We start from the raw sequence: 23,626 nt of genomic DNA, 5'->3' as shown, positions 1-23,626 counted from the left end.
TTCCAAGAAAGTGACCTATCAGTGCTCTAGGATGCACTGCTTATCCAGTCCCCTAAAGAGAATGGGGTAAAAGGAAGCTAGGAGATCCTAGCTGCCAGCATTCTGAAATCTGTTGATTGTTGAAGCCACAGCTTACTGAAAACCTCATGTTGAGATATTAATGATGAGCATCAACACAGCAACACGTTCGAGAAAAACTCAGAAAACAAAGAGTGGAAAGGAAGGTTGTTAGCACCCACCTCCTTGTGCAGCACATGGGTGCATGCCATTGGATGCAGCTCACTGGGCTGGACAAGCTTCTGGCACATGAGACACAGCTTACAGGTGGCTGGGGCCTGCAGGACACAGAAGGGAAGGCCAAAGAGTAAGGAACCTCTGGGTCTCCTCGCCTCTTGTGCCCATGATGCCATCTCCTATTTCCATGTCGCAAAAGGTTTTTACACCAAAAGAAAGAAAAGTTCAAATACAGATTCTTGACGGAAGTACCTGCATTTTTTCAGCTGGGGCCGCCAACAACCCAGCTGATGAGAGGGTGTTTTTTTTGTCCCCCCACCCCCGCACTGCATCTGTAAACCTGTTCCCTCCTCACCCCCCAGCTTCTCCACAACCCAGTTTTCAAAGAAAAAGAGCCTTACGTGTGAAGACCTTCCAGGATACGAAACTTGGGCAGAAGGCAAGAACATTGGGGTACTGATTTGGGTCAGCGGAGCAGGGAACAAGGCCCGGATCCGACCGAGTGGCTGTGGGCAGAAACATTGTCAGAGTAAGGGGAAAGAGTCTGAGCGACAGAGCAGATAACAAAAAGAAATCACTTCTTTCCCAGTGCAGCAAAGGAAGAAAGCAGGCTAGAGACCCCTGGCTGCAGTGCTGTGTGCCGCCCCCAGTGCCTCTGAAACCTGCCTCCTCCCCAACAGCTGAGCAGGTCTGAGCTCTCACCTGGGTACTGGCTGCCACCCGTTCGTGTTCGGCCAGGCGGGCCGCTACCAACTGCATCAGTTCCTCCATGGTCAGGCCTGCCATGGTGGTCCGTGCGGTCTTGATTTGCTGAAGAATGTTGGTCATCTGGGCCCTAAGCAGCCACATGTTGAGAGAGAGAGATTCTATGCTGTCCTTGTTAAAAATCTCCAGGAAACTTCCCCTATTTTGACCCACAGATATTTCTCTGACATTTTTTTTTTTTTAAGCTTTTAAATTAGTCCTGAAAGATACTTACTTATTGCATTGTGGGAAGCGAGTCAGTAGCTTCTCCAGGATCTTCTCCAGTTTGTCTACTGGTTGGGGCCGGGGAGTTTCAGCAGAAGCCTTAACACCGCCCAAGCCTGGGGGAGGCGGGATGGAGGCAGCAGGGGGCATGTGTGGACCGTGGGGGCCAACGAGGGAACCCAAGCCAGGGCTGTTTCTCCCATGGGAGCCAGGAAGGGGCGGGGAAGGCTGGCTGGGCTGGGAAAGGGCAGGGTTTAGGATTGGGAAAGACAAGGAGCGGGGATCTGCGCTGGGCATAACCATGGGCACTGTGACCTGCCCAATGGAGAAGGGCATCCGAGGAGGCAGAGAGGGATTTGGCTGAAACACCTGAAGCATGAAGTCTGTCTGCAGAGCAAGAGAGGTGGAGGACAAGAGAGAAAGGAAGAAAATGAAAGTTTACGAATCTGGAGCGGAAATCAGTGAGCAATTCTTATGCCAAATAAGATCAATAATAATAATGGCCAATAATAATGTTATAATAAATAATACCAGGAGTAAAACCAATCTCTTCATAAAAGGAACAAGCAGAAGACTCTGGCTGTGCCACCAGCACAGAAAGGTAAACTCCCCCATGCCAGTCCTCTCACCTCTGATGGGGGTGGAGGCAAAGTGGGAGTAGGGATTTGAGGAAGGCTGCTTAGCTTGGCTCCGTTCCTCACCAACTGGATATGACTGTTAAACTGGTCCTAGAAAAGAGAGAAAGGAGCAGATTATCCTCTCTGCTGAGCTGAGTAAGCCTCTTGAGAAAGAGAGCACCACCCAGTATCAGGAGAGCAAAGGCAGGGGTGGAGCAGGCCCTCAGTGATGATGTACAAGGTCCCTCCGGTCACCACAGGTTTAAGCACAGCCTGAACCCTGACTCAAAGATCACACAGTACAACACTTACCCGAACATTCTTTTTCATCATCCGAACTCCATTCAGCCTTGTCTCCCACTCCTGTTTGGAACGAACTGTCTCTAGTGTTGGGGGGGTTGACCTTTCAAGAAACCAACAGGAATTCAGAGAATTAGAGCAAGGCCAGCTCCTGACTCTCTGAGATAGCAGGACAGTGGCTGGTCAGGGGTCCTGGTGAGAAAAGGTCAGACAGGTATAGGAGGAGGCCGGGGTTTGTGTGCTTCACTCTCACTCTGGCATCTTTTAAGCCAATTATTAGAGAAAGAGGACCAACCACAGAAAGAGGGCTTTTGTCTGCCTGGAAATGTCACAGGGGTCCTCCAGATTCCATGGCAGAAAGAGAAGAAATGACTCTATGAGAAACAAATCTCCAAAGATATTTGTTATGCTTTGACACCAGAAGAGATATTGTTTATCCAGCTGGAACCAATACAATCAAAAATACAAAACTATAAACTATGGGAAGAGAAATGACTGAACAATGGCAACTGTGCAGACAGAGGTGGCCCTGAAATTTCTGAGAAGACAGAGTAAATGCCAGACTAGTGGGCCTCGGGTTTCAAAAAACTAACCAAACCAAACCAAAAAAAAAAAAAAAAAAATACCAAGAAAACACCAAACTGCAGGACCATTAAAACTCTGGGATGGGAGGGTACTTACTTGAGGTAAGTAAGGTGCAGTTCTGCCTCTTTTTCTGCTTCTTCTAGTTTCAATACCAGCAACTCTTTCCGACTCTCTAGTGATAAGATCTAAGGAAACCACACACACACACACACACACACACACACACACACAGTTTCTTTATTAATTGTACATATACGAAGCTTCCCCCCAGCTAGTTAAAACAAATGCTTATGGCTATATAGTACAATAGTTGTATGGCTTAGTGGTATAAACACTATAACCAAAGAGATTAATTACTATCTGGAAGCCCCAAATCAAGGCTTTCCACACAGAGCCCTTCTCACCTCTGCCTTCCAGGCCCGTTCTGTCTCTTCCATAATGTTCCGATTTATTTCACCATCCTGATTCTTGAGTCTATCCAGTTCCATTTCCCACACTTCTCTGTAAGGTCAGAAACCAAGAACAAGAGTAAGGGGAGAAAGACAAGATCGCTAAGGGACATCAAGGCAAAAGGAAAACCTGAAATTGATTTAGCAGATATGTTATAGGAAGTTTTACTCTAACTATTAATATAGATCTAGACAAAGAATGTTTAAAGTATTCTGTAACTGCAAAAAGGCCTTATATTTGAAAGTTAATATATGGGATGCCTGGATGGCTCAGTTGGTTGAGGGTCTGCCTTTGGCTCAGGTCATGGTCCTGGGGTCCCAGGATCGAGCCCCGTGTTGGGCTCCCTGCTCAGCAGGGAGTCTGCTTCTCCCTCTCCCTCTCCAGCTCTCCCTGCTTGTGCTCGCTCACTCGCTCTCTCAAATAAATAAAATCTTAAAAAAAAAAAAAAGGTAAAAATGTTCACATCTCCCCTTGCTAAGATAAGGTTTCCCAGAGCAGGAAAGAGTGTACTTAGGACCAAAACCCACTGACAGCAGACTGTTCCATGTTTAGGGAAGGCTCAGAATCATTATGGTACCCTCTCATAACCCCATTTGTCTTCTACTATAGGTATGAAGAATGCAGGACCAAACACAGAGATCCGTTTAATACTCAGGTCTAATGCAGCAAGCTCTGATTCATTCCTCAGCACACAGACACTGGCTTACTGATTTTCATATTTTCTTAGCCATAGTAAACATTCTTCAGAAGAAAAAACTGTCTCTTCACACCTCAGGAATTCACCTTTCCATCAGCATCCTCCCTTCTCACGCCACCCTCCCAGCCCCATCCCTACAATGTAACATACTCAGGGTCAGGGTGACCAGGGTCAGGGTGACCAACCGATTGGTGTGTCTGTTCCCAGGGGTCTTGCAGAATATGGGACAGTCAAGCACCCTACTCAGGACTAAAGAACAGAGCCAGCAAGAGGAGCTTGTTACATGGCACTGGATTGCAGTCAAGTTTTATGGCTGGAAAGCAAAGGATCATCCAGATCAGTGGAAAGAATATGAAAATGTTGAAATGTTTTCACTGTATTTTAAGAAGTCAAAAAGAAGAAAAGGTTGGGAAGAGTTGTATCTTAAGAAAAATGGTTCCCACTTTTCTTCAGTAAAATAAACAACTTCAGTCCTCTTCTGTTTTTCAGTAGTAGCCTTACATATATGAAAGGGAGCGATCCACTTAAGTCTGTGTTTGAGGCGCTCATGTATCCCTGCTCTCTCTTTCATAGATAAAGTAACACACACACGTTCATTCACTGATTCACTACCATGAGTCTGCCCTTCTACTGACAAGGTTTATTCATATAATAGAAATGACCAGGGCGCCTGGGTGGCTCAGTTGGTTAAGCGACTGCCTCCGGCTCAGGTCATGATCCTGGAGTCCCGGGATCGAGTCCTGCATCGGACTCCCTGCTCAGCAGGGAGTCTGCTTCTCCCTCGGACCCTCCCCCATCTCACGCTCTCTCTCTATCTCATTCTCTCTCTCAAATAAATAAATAAAATCTTTAAAAAATTAAAAAAAAAAATGACCAGGCATTTTCTTCCTTAATCGCTATGTGTTATCCTTCCCAAACTAACCTGCCAAAAGAGTGACGGGTATTAAGGAGGGCACGTTCTGCATGGAACACTGGGTGTTATACGCAAACAATGAATCATGGAACACTACATCAAAAACTAATGATGTAATGTATGGTGATTAACATAACATAGTAATTAACATAACATAGTAATAATAGTAATAAAAAGAATTCTCTAATAATTCTTTAGACAAAGGTTTATAGGTAACTGTTCTCCTGCTATGAAACATATTCCTCAAGTTAAAAACCACATGAGGAGTCAGAATTCTCTTACCATAAGAACATGTGAAATATGCTGTGGGGTCAATCAGTGATCCATTTAGCTTACTAGTCACTCCTTGACAATGGGATAATTGTAGAAAAACATGACAGTTGCCTTCTGTGATTGATGTTATTCTTGAAGATTATAGATGGTCACTGAGTATCTCTAACTTTCATTAAATACATTTGTCAACTATAGATATATATTTCTATAAGAAAAATCCTTCTACCATGTCCATGGGATCATTCCACATATTCACAGACATTAATCTTCTCCTTTGGGCACTGGCCACATCTACCCTGGGATCCAACAACACAAAAGGAACTACTAGCAACCATAACAAAAATAATTAAAGAATTCTTAAACAAGCAAAAATGCTCAGCTTTACCATATGTTAACTAGCCTATAACATATGCATCAGACCTGCAACCCACGCTAGAAAAATAATCAGCTCCCCATGGTATATGGTCAAAAAAAATTCTTGGTAGAAGAGAAACCAGTGAGTCTATTTAAACTTTTTAAATGCCTGGTCTAATTTCTTCCAAGTCCCAGATTTCTGTTATTTTGCATAGCTGGTTTAGGGAATCAATGGTTCAAATAAGTAAATCCTAGCAGACTGTGTTAAGTCTGACTTGTAGTTCCCAATTTTTGCAGACTTTTTAAAATTTAATTTTGTTTTTGATCATGTAAATAATATAAATTATAAAAAGTTTAGGAAATACAAAACAGAAAGAGTCTCACATAGAGGTTCCAACTTATTGGGTATATGACCCTAGACAAGTTACTTAATCGTTCTAGGATTCTTCATCTGAAAAATGAGTACTACCTACATCATGGGACTGATAGGAGAATTACTGAGAAAACACCCATGACGATTTTAATATGGGACCTATTAATGTAGGAAGTATTCAACAAATGTTATTTTTTTAATTTTTATTGTTATGTTAATCACCATACATTACATCATTAGTTTTTGATGTAGCGTTCCATGATTCATTGTTTGTGCACAACACCCAGTGCTCCACGCAGAATGTGCCCTCTTTAATACCCATCACCAGGCTAACCCATCCCCCCACCCCCTCCCCTCCAGAACCCTCAGTTTGTTTTTCAGAGTCCATAGTCTCTCATGGTTCGTCTCCCTCTCCGACTTACTCCTTCACTCTTCCCCTCCTGCTGTCTTCTTCTTCTTTTTTTTTTTCTTAACATATATTGCATTATTTGTTTCAGAAGTACAGATCTGTGATTCAACAGTCTTGCACAATTCACAGCGCTCACCATAGCACATACCCTCCCCAATGTCTATCACCCAGCTACCCCATCCCTCCCCCCCCATCACTCTCAACAAATGTTATTTTTAAAGTATTTTTTAAATTTAACTTCTCACAATTGTAATACAAAGAATCACTATTATACTTCTTTCCAGTCTTTTAAAATAAATATTTGCATATTGATGAATGTATATAGCACATATAAATCCATTATGTGTACTTTCAAACAGAAATTGATCTTTCTCTTACTTTTTCAACCATATTTTTCCATAGCACTAAGTATTCTTCAAAAATTTGATTTTTAAATAACCATCCATTGTACATATATACTATTATCTATTTGGGTATTAGGTTATTTTCAACCTGACAATTATAACTAATACAACTAATTGACAAATATAACTAATAATAAGCATCTGTACATGTGTACTGACACAGGTTAACAATAAAAGTAATGTATCTAGATTTAAGAGGAAGCTACTCACAGTAGTTAAGAGCATGGCCTCTGGAGCCAAACTAAGCTCTGAGTTCAAATCCAGGCCTCATCACTATCTACATGACCTCTGGCAAGTTACTTAACCTTTCTGTGCTTGATTTTCCTGATATAAAATGGGGATAACAAAAGAGTCTACCTTTCAAAGAGCTGTTATGCATATTAAATGAGTTAATGTATGTAAAACACACAGAATACTCTCTGGCATATAGGAAGAACTTAGTAAATGTTAGTTCTCTCATTTGGACGGTAGAACATCTTCTTTCAGAGAAACTAAATTTATGTATATGAATTTTCCACAAGGCGTGGTGGAATTCAGATGATTTTAATGGACAGAAGCTGATAAGCTTCTTGTGAAAACACTCTCCACGGTCAGAGACAAAGCTAAAAATTAAGATGTTTGCATCCTCAGCCCAAATACCCTCCTTTCAGAATATATTATACTCTAGGCAAGGCAAAAGGAAACAAAACAAAAACTGTTGAATAAGTTAATATATAGGGGTAGAGGTTATAAAATTCTTTACTCCAAAACTAACAGTGATACAAACTAATATAGAATGCATGAGATCAGACATAAGCAGAAAACTTTACCCCAGGGTGGATTTGCAAATTTATTGTTTATGAGGCTGGAATTCTTCCATGATTCAATTTAATTCAACAACATCTACTGAGCAGCATAGTGTGCTAGGCCCTGTGCTAAAACCTAGGGATATAAAGATGCCCAGGTCCTGCCCCAAGAAACTCACAGTCTAATAGTTTGCCAAGTAAACGAAGGGAACAAGGAAACTCCGGGCAGAACAGAGAGCATGGGCAAAGGCCAAAGAGTAAGAGAGCATTCAGCTGAGGGAGGTCCAGAAAGTTGCAGGCAGTGGACACACGAGTCTAAGGCTCAGTGATGTAGTCTGGGCTGGGGATACAGACGAGTGTCACAACCATAAAGACAGCAGTGGAGCCCTAAGTATGGAAGGAGTCATCTAGAACAGCAGTTTGCAAAACACAGTCCACAGTCCCCAAAACCCTTAGAGGCCCTCGTCTATGAAGCAAAAACTAATTTCAAATGACACTAAAGTTACTTGCCTCTGTCACTCCCATCCTCTTATGAATTTACAATGGATTTTCCTGAGGCTACCATAACACATGATGGTATCGTCACTGATGGCTAATGGAATATATGCTTCTGTATTCTCATGTTTTCTAGCATGTTCTAAAGTAGTAGGTTTAGGGCATAATTTAAGCTCTCAATTTTTTTTTCCTTCTCAGAACCTCTGTTGTGCTTTTACTAGCTGTCTTCAGTTATACTTGCTATAATCTCTATAATCTCATTATTGTCTAATAAATAATCACTGTAATTTGTAAGTGCTCCAGGCATCTGGGCAGAAACAAGTACTTTCTATTAATTTGTTTTTGTAATAATTCTTTTTAATTTTTGAAAATTTTCTCTATTTTTTTTTAAAGATTTTATTTATTTATTTGACAGAAAGAGAGACAGCGAGAGATGGAACACAAGCAGGGGGAGTGGGAGAGGGAGAAGCAGGCTCCCCGCTGAGCAGGGAGCCCAACGCAGGACTTGATCCCAGGACCCCAGGATCATGACCTGAGCCGAAGGCAGTCGTTTAACCAACTGAGCCATCCAGGCGCCCGAAAATTTTCTCCATTTTTAAGTTAAATCTAAAATGTATTACTTTAAGGGTGCCTGGGTGGCTCAGTCAATTAAGCATCTGCCTTCGGTCATGATCTCAGGGTCATGGGATCGAGCCCCATGTTGGGCTCCCTGCTCAGCAGTGAGTCTGCTTCTCCCTCTCCTTCTGCTGCTCCCCCCACTCATGCTCACTCTGTCTCTCTTCAATCAATCAATCAATCAATCTTAAAAAAAATAAAACGTATTACTTTAGAATTTAACATTTTTTTCCCTAAAATACAAGAAAATTTATTTGTATTTTCCTCGTACATTGAAAAATGAATCACTGGATCAAAAAAGGGAGATTAGAAGACTTTCTCAACCCATAGCTGCAATGTATACATCTAAAAGATCCTAAAAAAGATGCAGGGGCCTACAGTTTTCTGACTCATGGAAAGAATCTACTCCAAAGAAATTGGGCAAAATTATAAATAAGAAACCAAAGTATGACAAAAGCCAGCTTTCCCTTGACTTTAAAGATGTTCATAATTTACTTTACTGTATCTTAAGCCACAGAACATTTTCTAATTATATTGTGCCAGTTAAGTTATAGTGATATTTTGCAATCATTCAGAATTTAAAGAAAAAGGAACTATTTTAAATGCAGATGTGATGAGGTCTTTAAAATTCATAAAAATCATCAAAGCCTTTCAAACCACAAATGAAGAAGCCACTGAAGCACCTTACCCGGGGAAATTACTGTACTGCATTAACCGGAGAAGCACAAACTTGTCCAGCTGACATTGCTACATGCCTGCCGGACAAAAAGTCAGTAAAATAAATCACAGCAATGTCACTTTTTAACGACACAGTAACTCATCAAATTAAAGATTTTGCTAGGAACTTGAAGTGAGAGAGTTAAGATCTCATCTGCAGAACTGTAATTTTGCTTCACAAACAGACAAATCTACAACTGCAATTAGACTTGCTATTTTGATTTTATTCATCTAGTACTAGCACCAACTAAGCATCAGAGATAATACTGTCTGTGAATTCCTGGCAACAAACACAAGTGATGCTCCCATAATCTAAGCTGAATGACCTTTTATTGTCGTGGTTTAAGCTTTACTTAAGGATGTCATGATGAAGCCATACAAAATAATAATTTTATTAAATCCCGACCTCTAACTACACATTTTTTAAATAGTTTGATACAATGCTACATGCCCAGGTATACGGTTGTCTCATGGAAAAGCACTTGTGAGACCATTTGAGTTGTGAGTTGAACTAGCCTCTTTTTTTCATGAAACACCATTTTTAGTTAAAAGAACAATTGAGAGACAAACTACAGTAATTTGAACTTGAGTATTTAGCAGTTAGGTCCTTGAAAATGAATGAAATACTCTTGCTATTGCAAAGAAAACAACTGACAGTATTTATCACCAAAAACCAATTTTGAGCTTTCAAGCAAAAATTAGAATTTTGGAAAATCTATACCAGCCACTGGGAGCTTGAAGGATCCCCACTACTTAAAAACTATTCTGATGAGATCAACAGTGACATAAACAAATGAGATTCCTTAAATGCTATATAATAAAACATGTCAACACTTAGGTCTGAGTAACTCTAAACCAATATTTTCCAAATTATCAATGCACTGTGTTACCAAATCCACTGTGGAACCCACTTGGAACCGCAGAGTTGGCATAAAGATGATTTTAAGCTGAAGATATCTGAGGTTCAACAGATGCAGAAAAAAGCCTTCTGGGAGCTTCCCTTATCTGCCTAAAAAGCAGCAACTTCTGGGAAATAAGGATGTCACAAATTCCTCTTCGGAGCAGATCTACTCCCAGGAGAGAGAATGTGAATAACAACTACCCTAAATCCCTTCTCCAGGGGAGTTTTATGGTTCTGAAAGAGAGAGAAAAACCACTCATACCTGTATAGACAAATATTATCACAAACTTTTAATCTGTTTGTTCTCCTGAAAAGCCATTTATCTTTCCAAAAAGCCCCCCCCCCCCGTAAAGTGCCCTTTCTCCCCACCCTCCTAAGAAGTCATTTGTTTTCCCATAAATGCCTTTCTCCTTGCTCCCTTCCACCTATTAAGATGGCAGATAAGCCCCAAATTCCAACCACCCTTCTGAGTTACTCATCATTGAACTTTCCCACATGCATACAAGTTGTACAGGGAAACTGCTTTCCTGTTAATCTCCCTTTTGTCAGTTTAATTGCAGGCCTCAGACGTTAAACCCAACAGGGCAGAAGGAAAAGTTTATCTTCCCTGATAGAACACAATTAAAAGATCCATTTAAAGTGTAACTTAAGCCAATGGACTCAACTAACCTTTAAGAAACTATCACCAGTCCAATTTTGGGGTACTGTAAAAAAAGAATATCCACAATTATCTAAAAAAGGCTATTACGGGGTACCTGGGTGGCTCAGTCAGCTAAGCATCTGTCTGACTTCGGTTCAGGTCATGATCCTGGGGTCCTGGGTTCAAGCCCCACATCGTGCTCCATGCTCAGCGGAGTCTGCTTCTCCCTCTCCCTCAGCCCTTCCCCTCTCCCCCGCTTCAGTGCAATCTCTCTCTCGCTCTCAAATAAATAAAAACTTTAATTTTAAAAAATCTTTTTTAAAAACTCCTCACTTTTTCAACTACCTAATCTGTGTTATGACCAGATTTTCTTCACATACTTGAATCAAACAACATACTGCAATGGATTACATGTAGAAGTAGATAAGAAAATTAAGGTTCTTCCACTAAAGAGACTTACAAAAAGGTAAACAATGTCATTCTTCTAATTAAATTGATTTTTGTCTGGGTTGGGCAAAGAGTTCTTGGGACACAAAATCCATGAGCCACAAAAGAAAAAACTGGTAAACAGGAAAACTAGACTTCACCAAAACTTAAAATTCTGCATTTTAAAAGGCACCAATACAAAACGCAAAGGCAAGTCACAAACGGGGAGAAAACACCTGCAAAATGCAAATCTGATCAAAGAACTTGTATCAAGAACACTCAATAAGAAAACGACATGCTTTTTGTAAATGGGTAAATATCTGAATGAATACTTCAACAAAAAAAGAACGAAAAATGACAGATAAGGACACGAAAAGATGCTCAACATCAATAGTCATTAGGGAAATGCAAACTAAAACCACAATGAGATATTATTAAACACTTCTTAAAATGCCTAAAACTAAAAAGACTCATAATGCCAAGTACTGGTGATGATATGGAGTAACTGGAATGCTTATACACCTGCTGGTGGGAATGCAAAATAGTAAAGCAACCTTGGAAAATGGTTTGGCAGTTCCATATAAAGTTAAGCAAATATATGGCCCAGCAATTCTACTCCTAAGCATTTACCCAAGAGAAAACATGTCCACAGAAACACCTGAGCAGCTTTATTTATCATAGTTTAAAAATTAAAAAAAAAAAGGAAACAACCCAATTGTCCATCAACTAGTTAATACATAAACAAATTTGGTATAATTTTATAATGGAATACTACTCAGCAATAAAAAGGAATAAATTGTTGATACATGCAACAACATGGATGAATCACAAAAGCTTTATCCTAAACAAGAAACAGACCAAAAGGCTATATATATTGTATGATTCTATTTACATGAAGTCCTAGAAAAGGCAAAATCATAGTGAGAGAAAGTAGATCAGTGGTTGCCAGTGGCTCAGGGGAGGGGAGGCAATGGACTCCAAAGAATCATGAAGGAAATTTTGGGGTAGTGGAAATATTGTATATCATGATTCTGGTAGGGATTCCATGACTGTATACATCATTTAAAATGGGTGAATTTAAAATAAACAAACAAACAAATAAATAAAATGGGTGAATTTAATCATATAACCTCCATGAATTTTATCATATAACCTCCATAAATTGCAGTAAAAAAGAAAAGAATCTGCAACCCCCACCCCCAAGCCACTGCCCCCTGTTCCCCTTCCTATAGTCACCATTTCTGTATCTCAGACATCTCGTTGTCATTACACCTCCTCTCTCTGTAAGAGGCAACAAATCTTATCAATCCTACCTCAGAATATCCCCCTTTCCGTTCCTTTGCCAATTAAATCAGGCCCTCCTTTTGTCTGGCTGAAACTGGCTTCCTGACACCAGTTGATCTATACTTTAGCCCATCTAACCTAACATGGGCAGAATTATCCTACAGATTAAATCTGGAGAGGTTCCACTTCTAGTAAGAACAGAGTTGCTCCTAACAGACCAACACCTCACAGGTCAAAAACTATAAATTCTAAACAAAATATAAAAAAGCACCTATCTGAAGGCATTAAACAGCAAACAAGAACCAGGCATAAACTGGAGATGATCTGACGACTGGAAGAAGTTAATATCACTGTTGTTTCCTCTTTTTTACAGTTATTTGCCTAAGGGCAAACCCTAGCCAACTGTGCTGATGGCTAAAACAGATAGAAACCTTGCAGGCTTACATGCTTGAAAACTAAAGGACAAAACTGCGAACTACCATAACAACTGGAATATGAGTAGGAAACCCTAAAAAGAAAAGAGTTACAGATGAAGAGCCCCACATTCTGAATACAAACCTGCCCAAATATCTGGATGATCCTGAACCACACATGCACAGAAGAGATTCTAAGGAATCCAGTTATAGCTAAACAAACTTAACAGAGACCACAGCTGCTGGCCATCAAATAAGGGTATGATGTTTAAGCCCAATATGATAATTTTTTTTTTCAAAACCAAGACTTTTTGGAGAAATAGAACAAAATCCAACCAAAGTCTCTACAATATTCATAATAGTCAGTATTCAACCATAAATTACCAATATACAAAGAAACAGGAAACATGATCCACAGTCAAGAGCAGGGGTTGGCGAACTATGGCCTGTGAGTCAAATTTAGGCTGCCACCTATTTTTATAAGTAACATTTTCTGGGGAACACAGTCATGCTCATTTTACTTACATATTGTTCATGGCTGCTTTCATTGCTACAACAACCAAGTTGAGTAGTTGCAACAAAAACTTATGGTTTGCAAAGCCTGAATATTTACTATATGGCAATCAATCTCTTCCCTCTATCCTGAGCCACTGACAATCATTGATCTGCTTTCTCTCACTAAAGGTTTGTCTATCCTGGAACTTCATGTAAATAGATAGTATGTACCTTTCATGCTTGTTTCTTAGGATAATCCTGATTCCGTATCCTGGTCAACAAAAAAAGAAACTCAATGAACAAGAACTTCAAGGTCACCAAGATGCTGGAATCAGCAGGTAAGGATTTCAAAGCATCTACTTTAACTATGCAAAAGGACATAAAAAATATGTTCTCAAGGAGGGCACAAATAAGAATTTTCAGCAGAGAAACAAACTATAAAAGAGAAATAAACTGAAATGACAGAACTGAAAAATACAATACCGGAATTACAAAATTCATTGCATGGGCTTAAGAGAATGGAAATGATACAAGAGAGAATAAGTGAACTTGAAGATACATCAATAGAAGTTACCCAATATGAGGAACAGTGTGAAAAAGATAGTAAAGAAATGAACAGAGCCTCCATGAGCTATAGGACAATAACAAAGGGACTAACACATGTGAAAGCAGAGTCCCAGAAAGAAGGGAGGAAATGGGACAGAAAAAACATATACAAATTATGTCAGAAAATTTCACACAAGTTGATGAAAGACATAACTTTACAGATTAAGAACGCAGAAAACCCTAAACAGGAAAAATATGAAGAAAATCACATCTGGGCTGATCAAAGTCACACTGATGAAAACTAAAGATAGAAAATCTTGAAAGAAGCCATAGGAAAAAATGACATAATACACAGAGGAAAACAATAATATGAATGGTCACTGCCTTTTCACCAGGAAGAACAGGAGCCAGTTTATATTAGAACAGCTGCACAGAGATATTCACACAATGGACTACAACTCAGCATTAAAAAGGAATGAATGCCTATATCTATTCAAGAATCAATAATTAATAACCTACCAAAACAAAAAGCACCAAGTCTCAGAGGGTTTATTGGTAAATACTACCAAACATTTAAGAAAAAAATTGAACCAGGGCACCTGCTGGCTCAGTTGGTGGAGTATATGACTCTTGATCTCAGGGTAGTGATCTCATTGGGGTAGAGATTACTTCAAAAAAAAAAAAAAAAACCCTTAAAAAAAAGAAAAAAGAAAAAACTATACTAATTCTCTACAATCTCCTTCAAAAGACAGAAGCAGAGGAAATACTTCCTAGCTCATTCTATGAAGCCAACATTATCCTAATACCAAAACCAGACAAAGACGTTAGAAGAAAAGAAAACTATACACCAGTATCTCTCATGAACATAAGATGCAAAAATCCTCAGGTGCCTGGGTGGCTCAGTCATCAAGTGTCTGCCTTCAGCTCAGGTCATGATCCCAGGGTCCTGGGATTGAGCCCTGCATCAGGCTGCAGGAAGCCTGCTTCTCCCTCTCCCACTCCCCCTGCTTGTGTTCCCTCTCTGGCTGTGTCTCTGTCAAATAAATAAAATCTTAAAAAAAAAAAAGATGCAAAAATCCTCAACAAAATATTAGCAAATCAAATCTAAAAAAATACAAAAAGAATTTAAACCATGACCAAGTGGAATTTATCCTAGGTATGCAAAGCTAGTTCAACACTCAAAAATTAATTAACATAATCCATCACATCAGAAGACTAAAAAAGAAAAATCACAGATCCTATCAAAAAAAGCACTTGACAAAATCCAACTTTCATGATAAAAACTCTCAGTAAACTAGAAATAGAAGGGAATCTTCTCAACTTGATAAAGGCTATCTGCAAAAAACCTATAGCTAACATCATACTTAATGGTGAGAAACCTGAAGCTCTCCCATTAAGATCAGGTATAAAGCAAGGATGTCCCTCTCACCACTCGTCAATATCATACTGGAAGAATGCAACAAGACAAGAAAAGGGTACCAAAGGTATACAGATTAGAAAGGAAAACAAAAGTACCTTTGCAGATGACATGATCATTTACATAGGAAACTGTTAAGAATCAAAAAACCCTCCTTGAACAAATAGATTAAAGTAAGGTTGAAGGATACAAGATTAATATATAAAAGTCAACTGCTTTTCTATATACTATCTATGAGCAAGTGGAATTTTAAATTAAAAACAGAGTCTCATTTACATTAGCACCCCCCCAAAATGAAATACCTAGGTATAAATCCAACAAAATATATTAAAGACCTTTATGAGGAAAACTATAAAACTCTGATGAACAAAATTAAAAAAAGAACTAAATAAATGGAGAGATATTTCATGTTCATAGATAGGGAAACTAAACTTATCAAGATGTCCATTCTTCTCAACTTAATCTATAGATTCAATGCAATCCCAATCCAAATCTCAGCAAGTTATTTTATGGATGTCAACAAACTGATTCTCAAGTTTATATGGAAGGCAAAAGACTGAGATTAGCCACCACAATTTGAAAGAAAAGAACCACTTTGGAGGACTGGTGATACCGGACTTCAAGACTTTCTATAAACCTACAGTAATCAAAACAGTGTGGTAGTGGCAAAAGAACAGACAAATAGATCAATAAAACCGAATAAAGAGCCTATTTCAGACCCTCATAAATACAGCCAACTAATCTTTGACAAACAAATGAAGGCAATAAAATGAAGCAAAGAGTTTCATCAACAAATGGTGCTAGAAAATTGGACAATCACATGCAAAAAGTGAAACTAAACACAGACTTTACACCTTTAACAAAAATTAACTCAAAATATATTGTAGACCTAAATGTAAAATACAAAACTATGAAACTCCTAAGATAACATAGAAGAAAACTTGGTTGAACTTGGGTGTGGTGATGCCTTCTTAGATACAAACCAAAGACACAATTTGTGAAAGAAAAAACTGACAAAGTAGACTTCATTAAGACTGAGAACGTCTGGGGGCACCTGGGTAGTGCAGTCAATTGAGCACCCAACTCTTGGCTTCAGCTCAGGTTATGATCTCAGGGTTTTAAGATCAAACCTGGTGACCAGCTCTGCACAGAGTCTGCTTAAGTTTCTCTCTGCCCCTCGAATTCGAGAGATAAGCAATACCATAAGACGAAACAACATTAGAATAATTGGGATCCCCGAATTAGAAGAAAGAGAGAGAGGGGCAGAAGGTATAATTGGAGCAAATTATAGCGGAGAACTTCCCTAATTTGGGAAGGAAACAGGCATCCAAATCCAGGAGGCACAGAGAACCCCTCCCAAAATCAATAAAAACAGGTCAACACCCCGACATCTAATAGTAAGACTTACGAGTCTCAGAGACAAAGAAAAAATCCTGAAAGCAGCTTGGGAGAAGACATATGTAACCTACAATGGTAGAAACATTACACTGGCAACAGACCTATCCACAGAGACCTGGCAGGCCAGAAAGGACTGGCATGATATATTCAGAGCACTAAACGAGAAAAATATGCAGCCAAGAATACTATATCCAGCTAGGCTGTCACTGAAAATAGAAGGAGAGATAAAAAGCTTCCAGGACAAACAAAAACTAAAGGAATTTGCAAACACGAAACCAGCCCTACAATATTGAAAGAGGTCCTGTAAGCAAAGAGAGAGCCTAAAAGCAACATAGACCAGAAAGGAACACAGACAATATACAGTAACAGTCTCCTTACAGGCAATACAGTAGCACTAAATTCATATCTTTCAACAGTTACCCTGAATGTAAATGGGCTAAATGCCCCAATCAAAAGACACAGGCTATCAGACTGGATTAAAAAACAAGACCCATCGATATGCTGTCTGCAAGAGACTCATTTTAGTCCCAAAGACACCCCCAGATTGAAAGTGAGGGGGTGGAAAACCACTTACCATGCTAACAGACAACAAAAGAAAGCTGGGGTGGCAATCCTTATATGAGACAAATTAGATTTTAAACCAAAGACTGTAATAAGAGATGAGGAAGGACACTATATCCTACTTAAAGGGTCTATCCACCAAGAAGATCTAACAATTGTAAATATCTATGCCCTCAACATGGGAGCAGCCAATTATATAAGACAATTAATAACAAAAGCAAAGAAACACATCGACAACAATAAAATAATAGTGGGGGACTTTAACACCCCCCTCACTGAAATGGACAGATCATCTAAGCAAAAGATCAACAAGGAAATAAAGACTTTAAATGACACACTGGACCAAATGGACTTCACAGATATATTCAGAACATTCCATCCCAAAGCAACAGAATACACATTCTTCTCTAGTGCCCATGGAACATTCTCCAGAATTGATCACATCCTAGGTCACAAATCAGGTCTCAACCGGTACCAAAAGATTGGGATCATTCCCTGCATACTTTCAGACCACAATGCTTTGAAACTAGAACTCAATCACAAGAGGAAAGTCGGAAAGAACTCAAATACATGGAGGCTAAAGAGCATCCTACTAAAGAATGAATGGGTCAAGCAGGAAATTAAAGAAGAATTAAAAAAATTCATGGAAACCAATGAAAATGAAAACACAACTGTTCAAAATCTTTGGGATACAGCAAAGGCAGTCCTAAGAGGAAAGTATATAGCCATACAAACCTTTCTCAAGAAACAAGAAAGGTCTCAAATACAGAAGCTAACCCTATACCTAAAGGAGCTGGAGAAAGAACAGCAAATAAAACCTAAACCCAGTGGAAGAAGAGAAATAATAAAGATCAGAGCAGAAATCAATGAACTAGAAACCAAAAGAACAGTAGAACAGATCAATGAAAGTAGGAGCTGGTTCTTTGAAAAAATTAACAAGATTGATAAACCCCTGGCCAGACTTATCAAAAAGAAAAGAGAAAGGACCCAAATCAACAAAATCATGAATGAAAGAGGAGAGATCACAACCAACACCAAAGAAATACAAACAATTATAAGAACATATTATGAGCAACTCTATGCCAGCAAATTAGATAATCTGGAAGAAATGGACACATTCCTAGAGATGTATCAACTACCAAAAGTGAACCAGGAAGAAATAGAAAACCTGAACAGACCTATACCCACTAAGGAAATTGAAGCAGTCATCAAAAATCTCCCAACAAACAAAAGCCCAGGGCCAGATGGCTTCCCAGGGGAATTCTACCAAACATTTAAAGAAGAATTAACACCTATTCTCCTGAAACTGTTCCAAAAAATAGAAATGGAAGGAAAACTTCCAAACTCGTTTTATGAGGCCACCATTACCTTGATCCCCAAACCAGACAAAGACCCCATCAAAAAGGAGAATTACAGACCAATCAATATCCTTGATGAACATGGATGCAAAAATTCTCACCAAAATACTAGCCAGTAGGATCCAACAGTACATTAAAAGGATTATTCATCATGACCAAGTGGGATTTATCCCTGGGCTGCAAGGTTGGTTCAACATCCACAAATCAATCAATGTGATATAATACATTAACAAAAGAAAGAACAAGAATCATATGATCCTCTCAATAGATGCAGAAAAAGCATTTGACAAAGTACAGCATCCTTTCTTGCTCAAAACTCTTCAGAGTATAGGGATAGAGGGTACATACCTCAATATCATAAAAGCCATCTAATGAAAAACCCACAGCGAATATCATTCTCAATGGGGAAAAACTGAGAGCTTTCCCCCTAAGGTCAGGAACGCGGCAGGGATGTCCACTCTCACCACTGCTATTCAACACAGTATTAGAAGTCCTAGCCACAGCAATCAGACAACAAAAAGAAATCAAAGGCATCCAAATCAGCAAAGAAGAAGTCAAACTCTCACTCTTTGCAGATGATATGATACTTTATGTGGAAAACCCAAAAGACTCCACCCCAAAATTGCTAGAACTCATACAGGAATTCAGTAAAGTGGCAGGATATAAAATCAATGCGCAGAAATCAGTGGCATTCCTATACACCAACAACAAGACAGAAGAGAGAGAAATTAAGGAGTCGATCCCATTTACAATTGCACCCAAAACCATAAGATACCTAGGAATAAATCTAACCAAAGAGGCAAAGGATCTGTACTCAGAAAACTATAAAATACTCATGAAAGAAATTGAAGAAGACACAAAGAAATGGAAAAACGTTCCATGCTCATGGACTGGAAGAACATTGTGAAGACGTCAATGCTACCTAGAGCAATCTACACATTCAATGCAATCCCCATCAAAATACCATCCACTTTTTTCAAAGAAATAGAACAAATCATCCTAAAATTTGTATGGAACCAGAAAAGACCCCGAATAGCCAGAGGAATGTTGAAAAAAGAAAAGCAAAGCTGGCGGCATCACAATTCCGGACTTCCAGCTCTATTACAAAGCTGTCATCATCAAGACAGTATGGTACTGGCACAAAAACAGACACATAGATCAATGGAACAGAATAGAGAGCCCAGAAATGGACCCTCAACTCTATGGTCAACTAATCTTTGACAAAGCAGGAAAGAATGTCCAATGGGAAAAGTCTCAACAAATGGTGTTGGGAAAATTGGACAGCCACATGCAGCAGAATGAAACTGCACCATTTCCTTACACCACACACAAAAATAGACTCAAAATGGTTGAAAGACCTAAACGTGAGACAGGAGTCTACCAAAATCCTAAAGGAGAATACAGGCAGCAACCTCTTCAACCTCAGCTGCAGCAACTTCTTCCTAGAAACATCGCCAAAGGCAAGGGAAGCAAGGGCAAAAATGAACTATTGGGACTTCATCAAGATAAAAAGCTTTTGCACAGCAAAAGAAACAGTCCACAAAACCAAAAGACAACCAACAGAATGGGAGAAGATATTTGCAAATGACATATCAGATAAAGGGCTAGTATCCAAAATCTATAAAGCACTTATTAAACTCAACACCCAAAGAACAAATGATCCAATCAAGAAATGGGCAGAAGACATGAACAGACATTTTTCCAAAGACATTCAAATGGCCAACAAACCCATGAAAAAGTGCTCAGCATCGCTCGGCATCAGGGAAATCCAAATCAAAACCTCAACGAGATACCACCTCACACCAGTCAGAGTGGCTAAAATTAACAAGTCAGGAAACGACAGATGTTGGCAGGGATGCGGAGAAAGGGGAACCCTCCTACACTGTTGGTGGGAATGCAAGCTGGTGCAGCCACTCTGGAAAACAGTATGGAGGTTCCTCAAAAAGTTGAAAATAGAGCTCCCATACGATCCAGCAATTGCACTACTGGGTATTTACCCCAAAGATACAAACGTAGGGATCCGAAGGGGTATGTGCACCCCGATGTTTATAGCAGCAATGTCCACAATAGCCAAACTGTGGAAAGAGCCAAGATGTCCATCGACAGATGAATGGATAAAGGAGATTTTGTGTGTGTGTGTGTGTGTGTGTGTGTGTGTGTGTGTGTGTGTGTACACAATGGAATATTATGCAGCCATCAAAAGGAATGAGATCTTGCCATTTGCAACGACGTGGATGGAACTGGAGGGTGTTAAGCTGAGCAAAATAAGTCAATCAGAGAAAGACATGTATCATATGACCTCACAGATATGAAGAATTTTTTTTTTAAAGATTTTTAATTATTTATTTGTCAGAGAGAGAGACAGAGAGCACAAGCAGGGGGAGCAGTAGAGGGAGAGGGAGAAGCAGGCTCCTCACTGAGCAAGGAGCCTGATGTGGGACTCTATCCCAGGACCCTGGGATCACGACCTGAGCCGAAGGCAGACGCTTAATGACTGAGCCACCCAGGCGTCCTGATACGAAGAATTCTTAATCTCAGGAAACAAACTGAGGGTTGCTGGAGTGGTGGGGGTTGGGAGAGATGGGGTGGCTGGGTGATAGACATTGGGGAGGGTATGTGCTATGGTGAGTGCTGTGAATTGTGCAAGACTGTTGAATCACAGATCTGTACCTCTGAAACAAATAATACAATATATTTAAAAAAAAAAAAAGAAGAAGATAGCAGGAGGGGAAGAACGAAGGGGGGGAATCGGAGGGGGAGATGAACCATAAGAGATGATGGACTCTCAAAAACAAACTGAGGGTTCTAGAGGGGAGGGGGGTGGGTGGATGGGTTGGCCTAGTGATGGGTATTAAAGAGGGCATGTTCTGCATGGAGCACTGGGTGTTATACACAATGAATCATGGAACACTACATCAAAAACTAATGATGTAATATATGATGATTAACATAACAATAAAACATTTTTTAAAAATCTAAAAAAAAGTTTCTCTCTACCCCCCCAAATAAGTAAATAAATCTTTTAAAAAATTGAGAACTTCTGTTCTGCAAAAGATAGTATCAAAAGAATTAGAAGACAAACCACAGACTGGGAGAAAATATTTACAATAGACACATCTGATAAAGGGCTGTTAAATACACAAAGAACCCCTGAAACTCAACAATAAGAAAATAAACCTGATTAAAAAAATGGGCCAAAGTCCTTAACAGACACTCCACCAAAGAAGACATACAGATGGCAAATAAGCATATGAAAAGATGTTCCACATCAGTTGTCATCAGAAAAATGCAAATTAAAACATCAATGAGATACCACTACACATCTATTAGGACGGCCAAAACTGTCAACACCAAATGCTGACAAGGATGTGAGCAACAATAATCCTCATACATTGCTGGTGGGAATGCAAAATGGTGCGGCCACTTTGGAAGACAATTTGCTGATATCTTGCAAAACTAATCATACTCTTACCATATGATCTAGCAACTGCACTCTTTGGTGTTTACTGAAAGGAGCTGAATACTTAGGTCTATACAAAAACCACACATGGAGTTTACAGCAGTATGTTTATGTTTATTCATAACTGCAAAACCTGGAAGCAACCAAGATGTCTGTTGGTAGATGAACGGATAAAAAAGCTGTGGTACATCCTGACGATGGAATATTATTCAGGATTAAAAATAAATGAGCTATCAAGCCATGAAAAGACATGGAGGAATCTCAAATGCATATTACTAAGTGAAAGAAGCCAATCTTCAATAACTACATTCTGTATGATTCCAACTATATACCATTCTGGAAGAGGCAAAACTATGGAGACAGTAACAAGATCAGTGGCTCTTGGTAGGGGAAAGGTGCAAGGGGAACATGAATAGGTAGAGCACAGGGGATTTTTAGGGAAGTGAAAAATACTCTGCACGATATTATAATGATGGATATATGTCATTGTACATTTGTCCAAACCCACAGAATGTGCAAAACCAAGAGTGAACCCTAAGGTAAACTATGGACTTTGGATAGGTTCACCCTTAGTAAAAAATGTCCCATTCTGGTGAGTGATGTTGATTAATGGAAGGCTATGCATGTGTGGGGGCAGGGGGTATATGGGAAATCTCTGTACCTCCCTCTCAATTTTGTTGTAAACCTAAAACTGCTCTAAAAAACAAAATCTTAAAAAAAGAAAAGGAATAAACTATTGAGATATTTCATATCCATGATAACATCAAGGATGAGTCCTTAAAACATCAAGGCTGAGTGAAAGAAACTAGACACAAATTTCTAGAAAATGTAAATGTAATCTACAGTGACAAAGTGTTTACCTGAGAACTGAGGGGAAGAAAGGGCAGTGATGGAGGAGCATGGCACACTACAGGGTAATGGCCATGTGCTATACCTTGATTGTGTTAGTGTTTATATGCATGATTAGTTTGTAAAAATTCATCTATATGCAACTTAAAATAAGTGCTTTTTATTGCTGCATATCTAAAAATCTTCGATTGTTCAAAAATCTAAGGGATAATAACTCTAAGTTTCTACAATTAAGACTCTGAAAATTTCCCAAATACCTTAACCAAGAAAATTACAAGTCTTTCTAATACAAAATAAGCAGCAGGCATGTAATTTTTCTTTATAACAAACGTTGCCAGTGAATTAATGTAACAGGTGTGTATTTGGGGAAGGAAAGGCCAAATTAAAATTCTAAAAAATATTCAAGAATTAATATTCAATTTACATAGTAAAAGAGTAGACCTAAATTCAACCATATCGATAATTATGTTAAATATAAACTGACTAAAGCCTCTAATTAAAAGGCAGCTTGTCAGAATAGATCAAAAAGAAAGATCCAATTCTATGCTATCTTTATGACACATAAAAATGTAGACAGGTTGAAGATGAATGATGGAAAAATATACCCCATGTAAAAAATAAGCATAAGACTGCAGTATCAATATTAGTATCACATAAAGTAAACTTTAACATAAAGAATATGACAAAG

The 23,626-nt window shown here is 39.1% G+C and overlaps 1 protein-coding gene across 4 annotated transcripts in view; it reads right to left on the bottom strand.

Annotated features, from left to right (window-relative positions):
- RNF214 (ring finger protein 214) overlaps positions 1-23,626 on the bottom strand; it is a 55,893-nt gene that overhangs the window by 8,492 nt on the left and 23,775 nt on the right. For all 4 annotated transcript variants that reach the window (XM_073903789.1, XM_025893559.2, XM_025893557.2 and 1 more), the window contains exons 7-14: positions 3,110-3,206; positions 2,802-2,890; positions 2,133-2,223; positions 1,833-1,931; positions 1,214-1,590; positions 937-1,069; positions 636-740; positions 240-335 (exon numbers count right to left, since the gene is read on the bottom strand). In XM_073903789.1, coding sequence (XP_073759890.1) covers positions 240-335; positions 636-740; positions 937-1,069; positions 1,214-1,590; positions 1,833-1,931; positions 2,133-2,223; positions 2,802-2,890; positions 3,110-3,206 — 1,087 coding nt within the window. The remainder of the gene's footprint in view (positions 1-239; positions 336-635; positions 741-936; positions 1,070-1,213; positions 1,591-1,832; positions 1,932-2,132; positions 2,224-2,801; positions 2,891-3,109; positions 3,207-23,626) is intronic.

This window comes from Callorhinus ursinus, unplaced genomic scaffold (genome assembly GCF_003265705.2).
Source record: "Callorhinus ursinus isolate GAN/ISIS: 27379988/994484 unplaced genomic scaffold, GSC_fseal_2.0 scaffold19, whole genome shotgun sequence".
Taxonomy (NCBI): Eukaryota; Metazoa; Chordata; class Mammalia; order Carnivora; family Otariidae; genus Callorhinus; species Callorhinus ursinus.
This window is presented reverse-complemented; position numbering and strand designations above follow the sequence as displayed.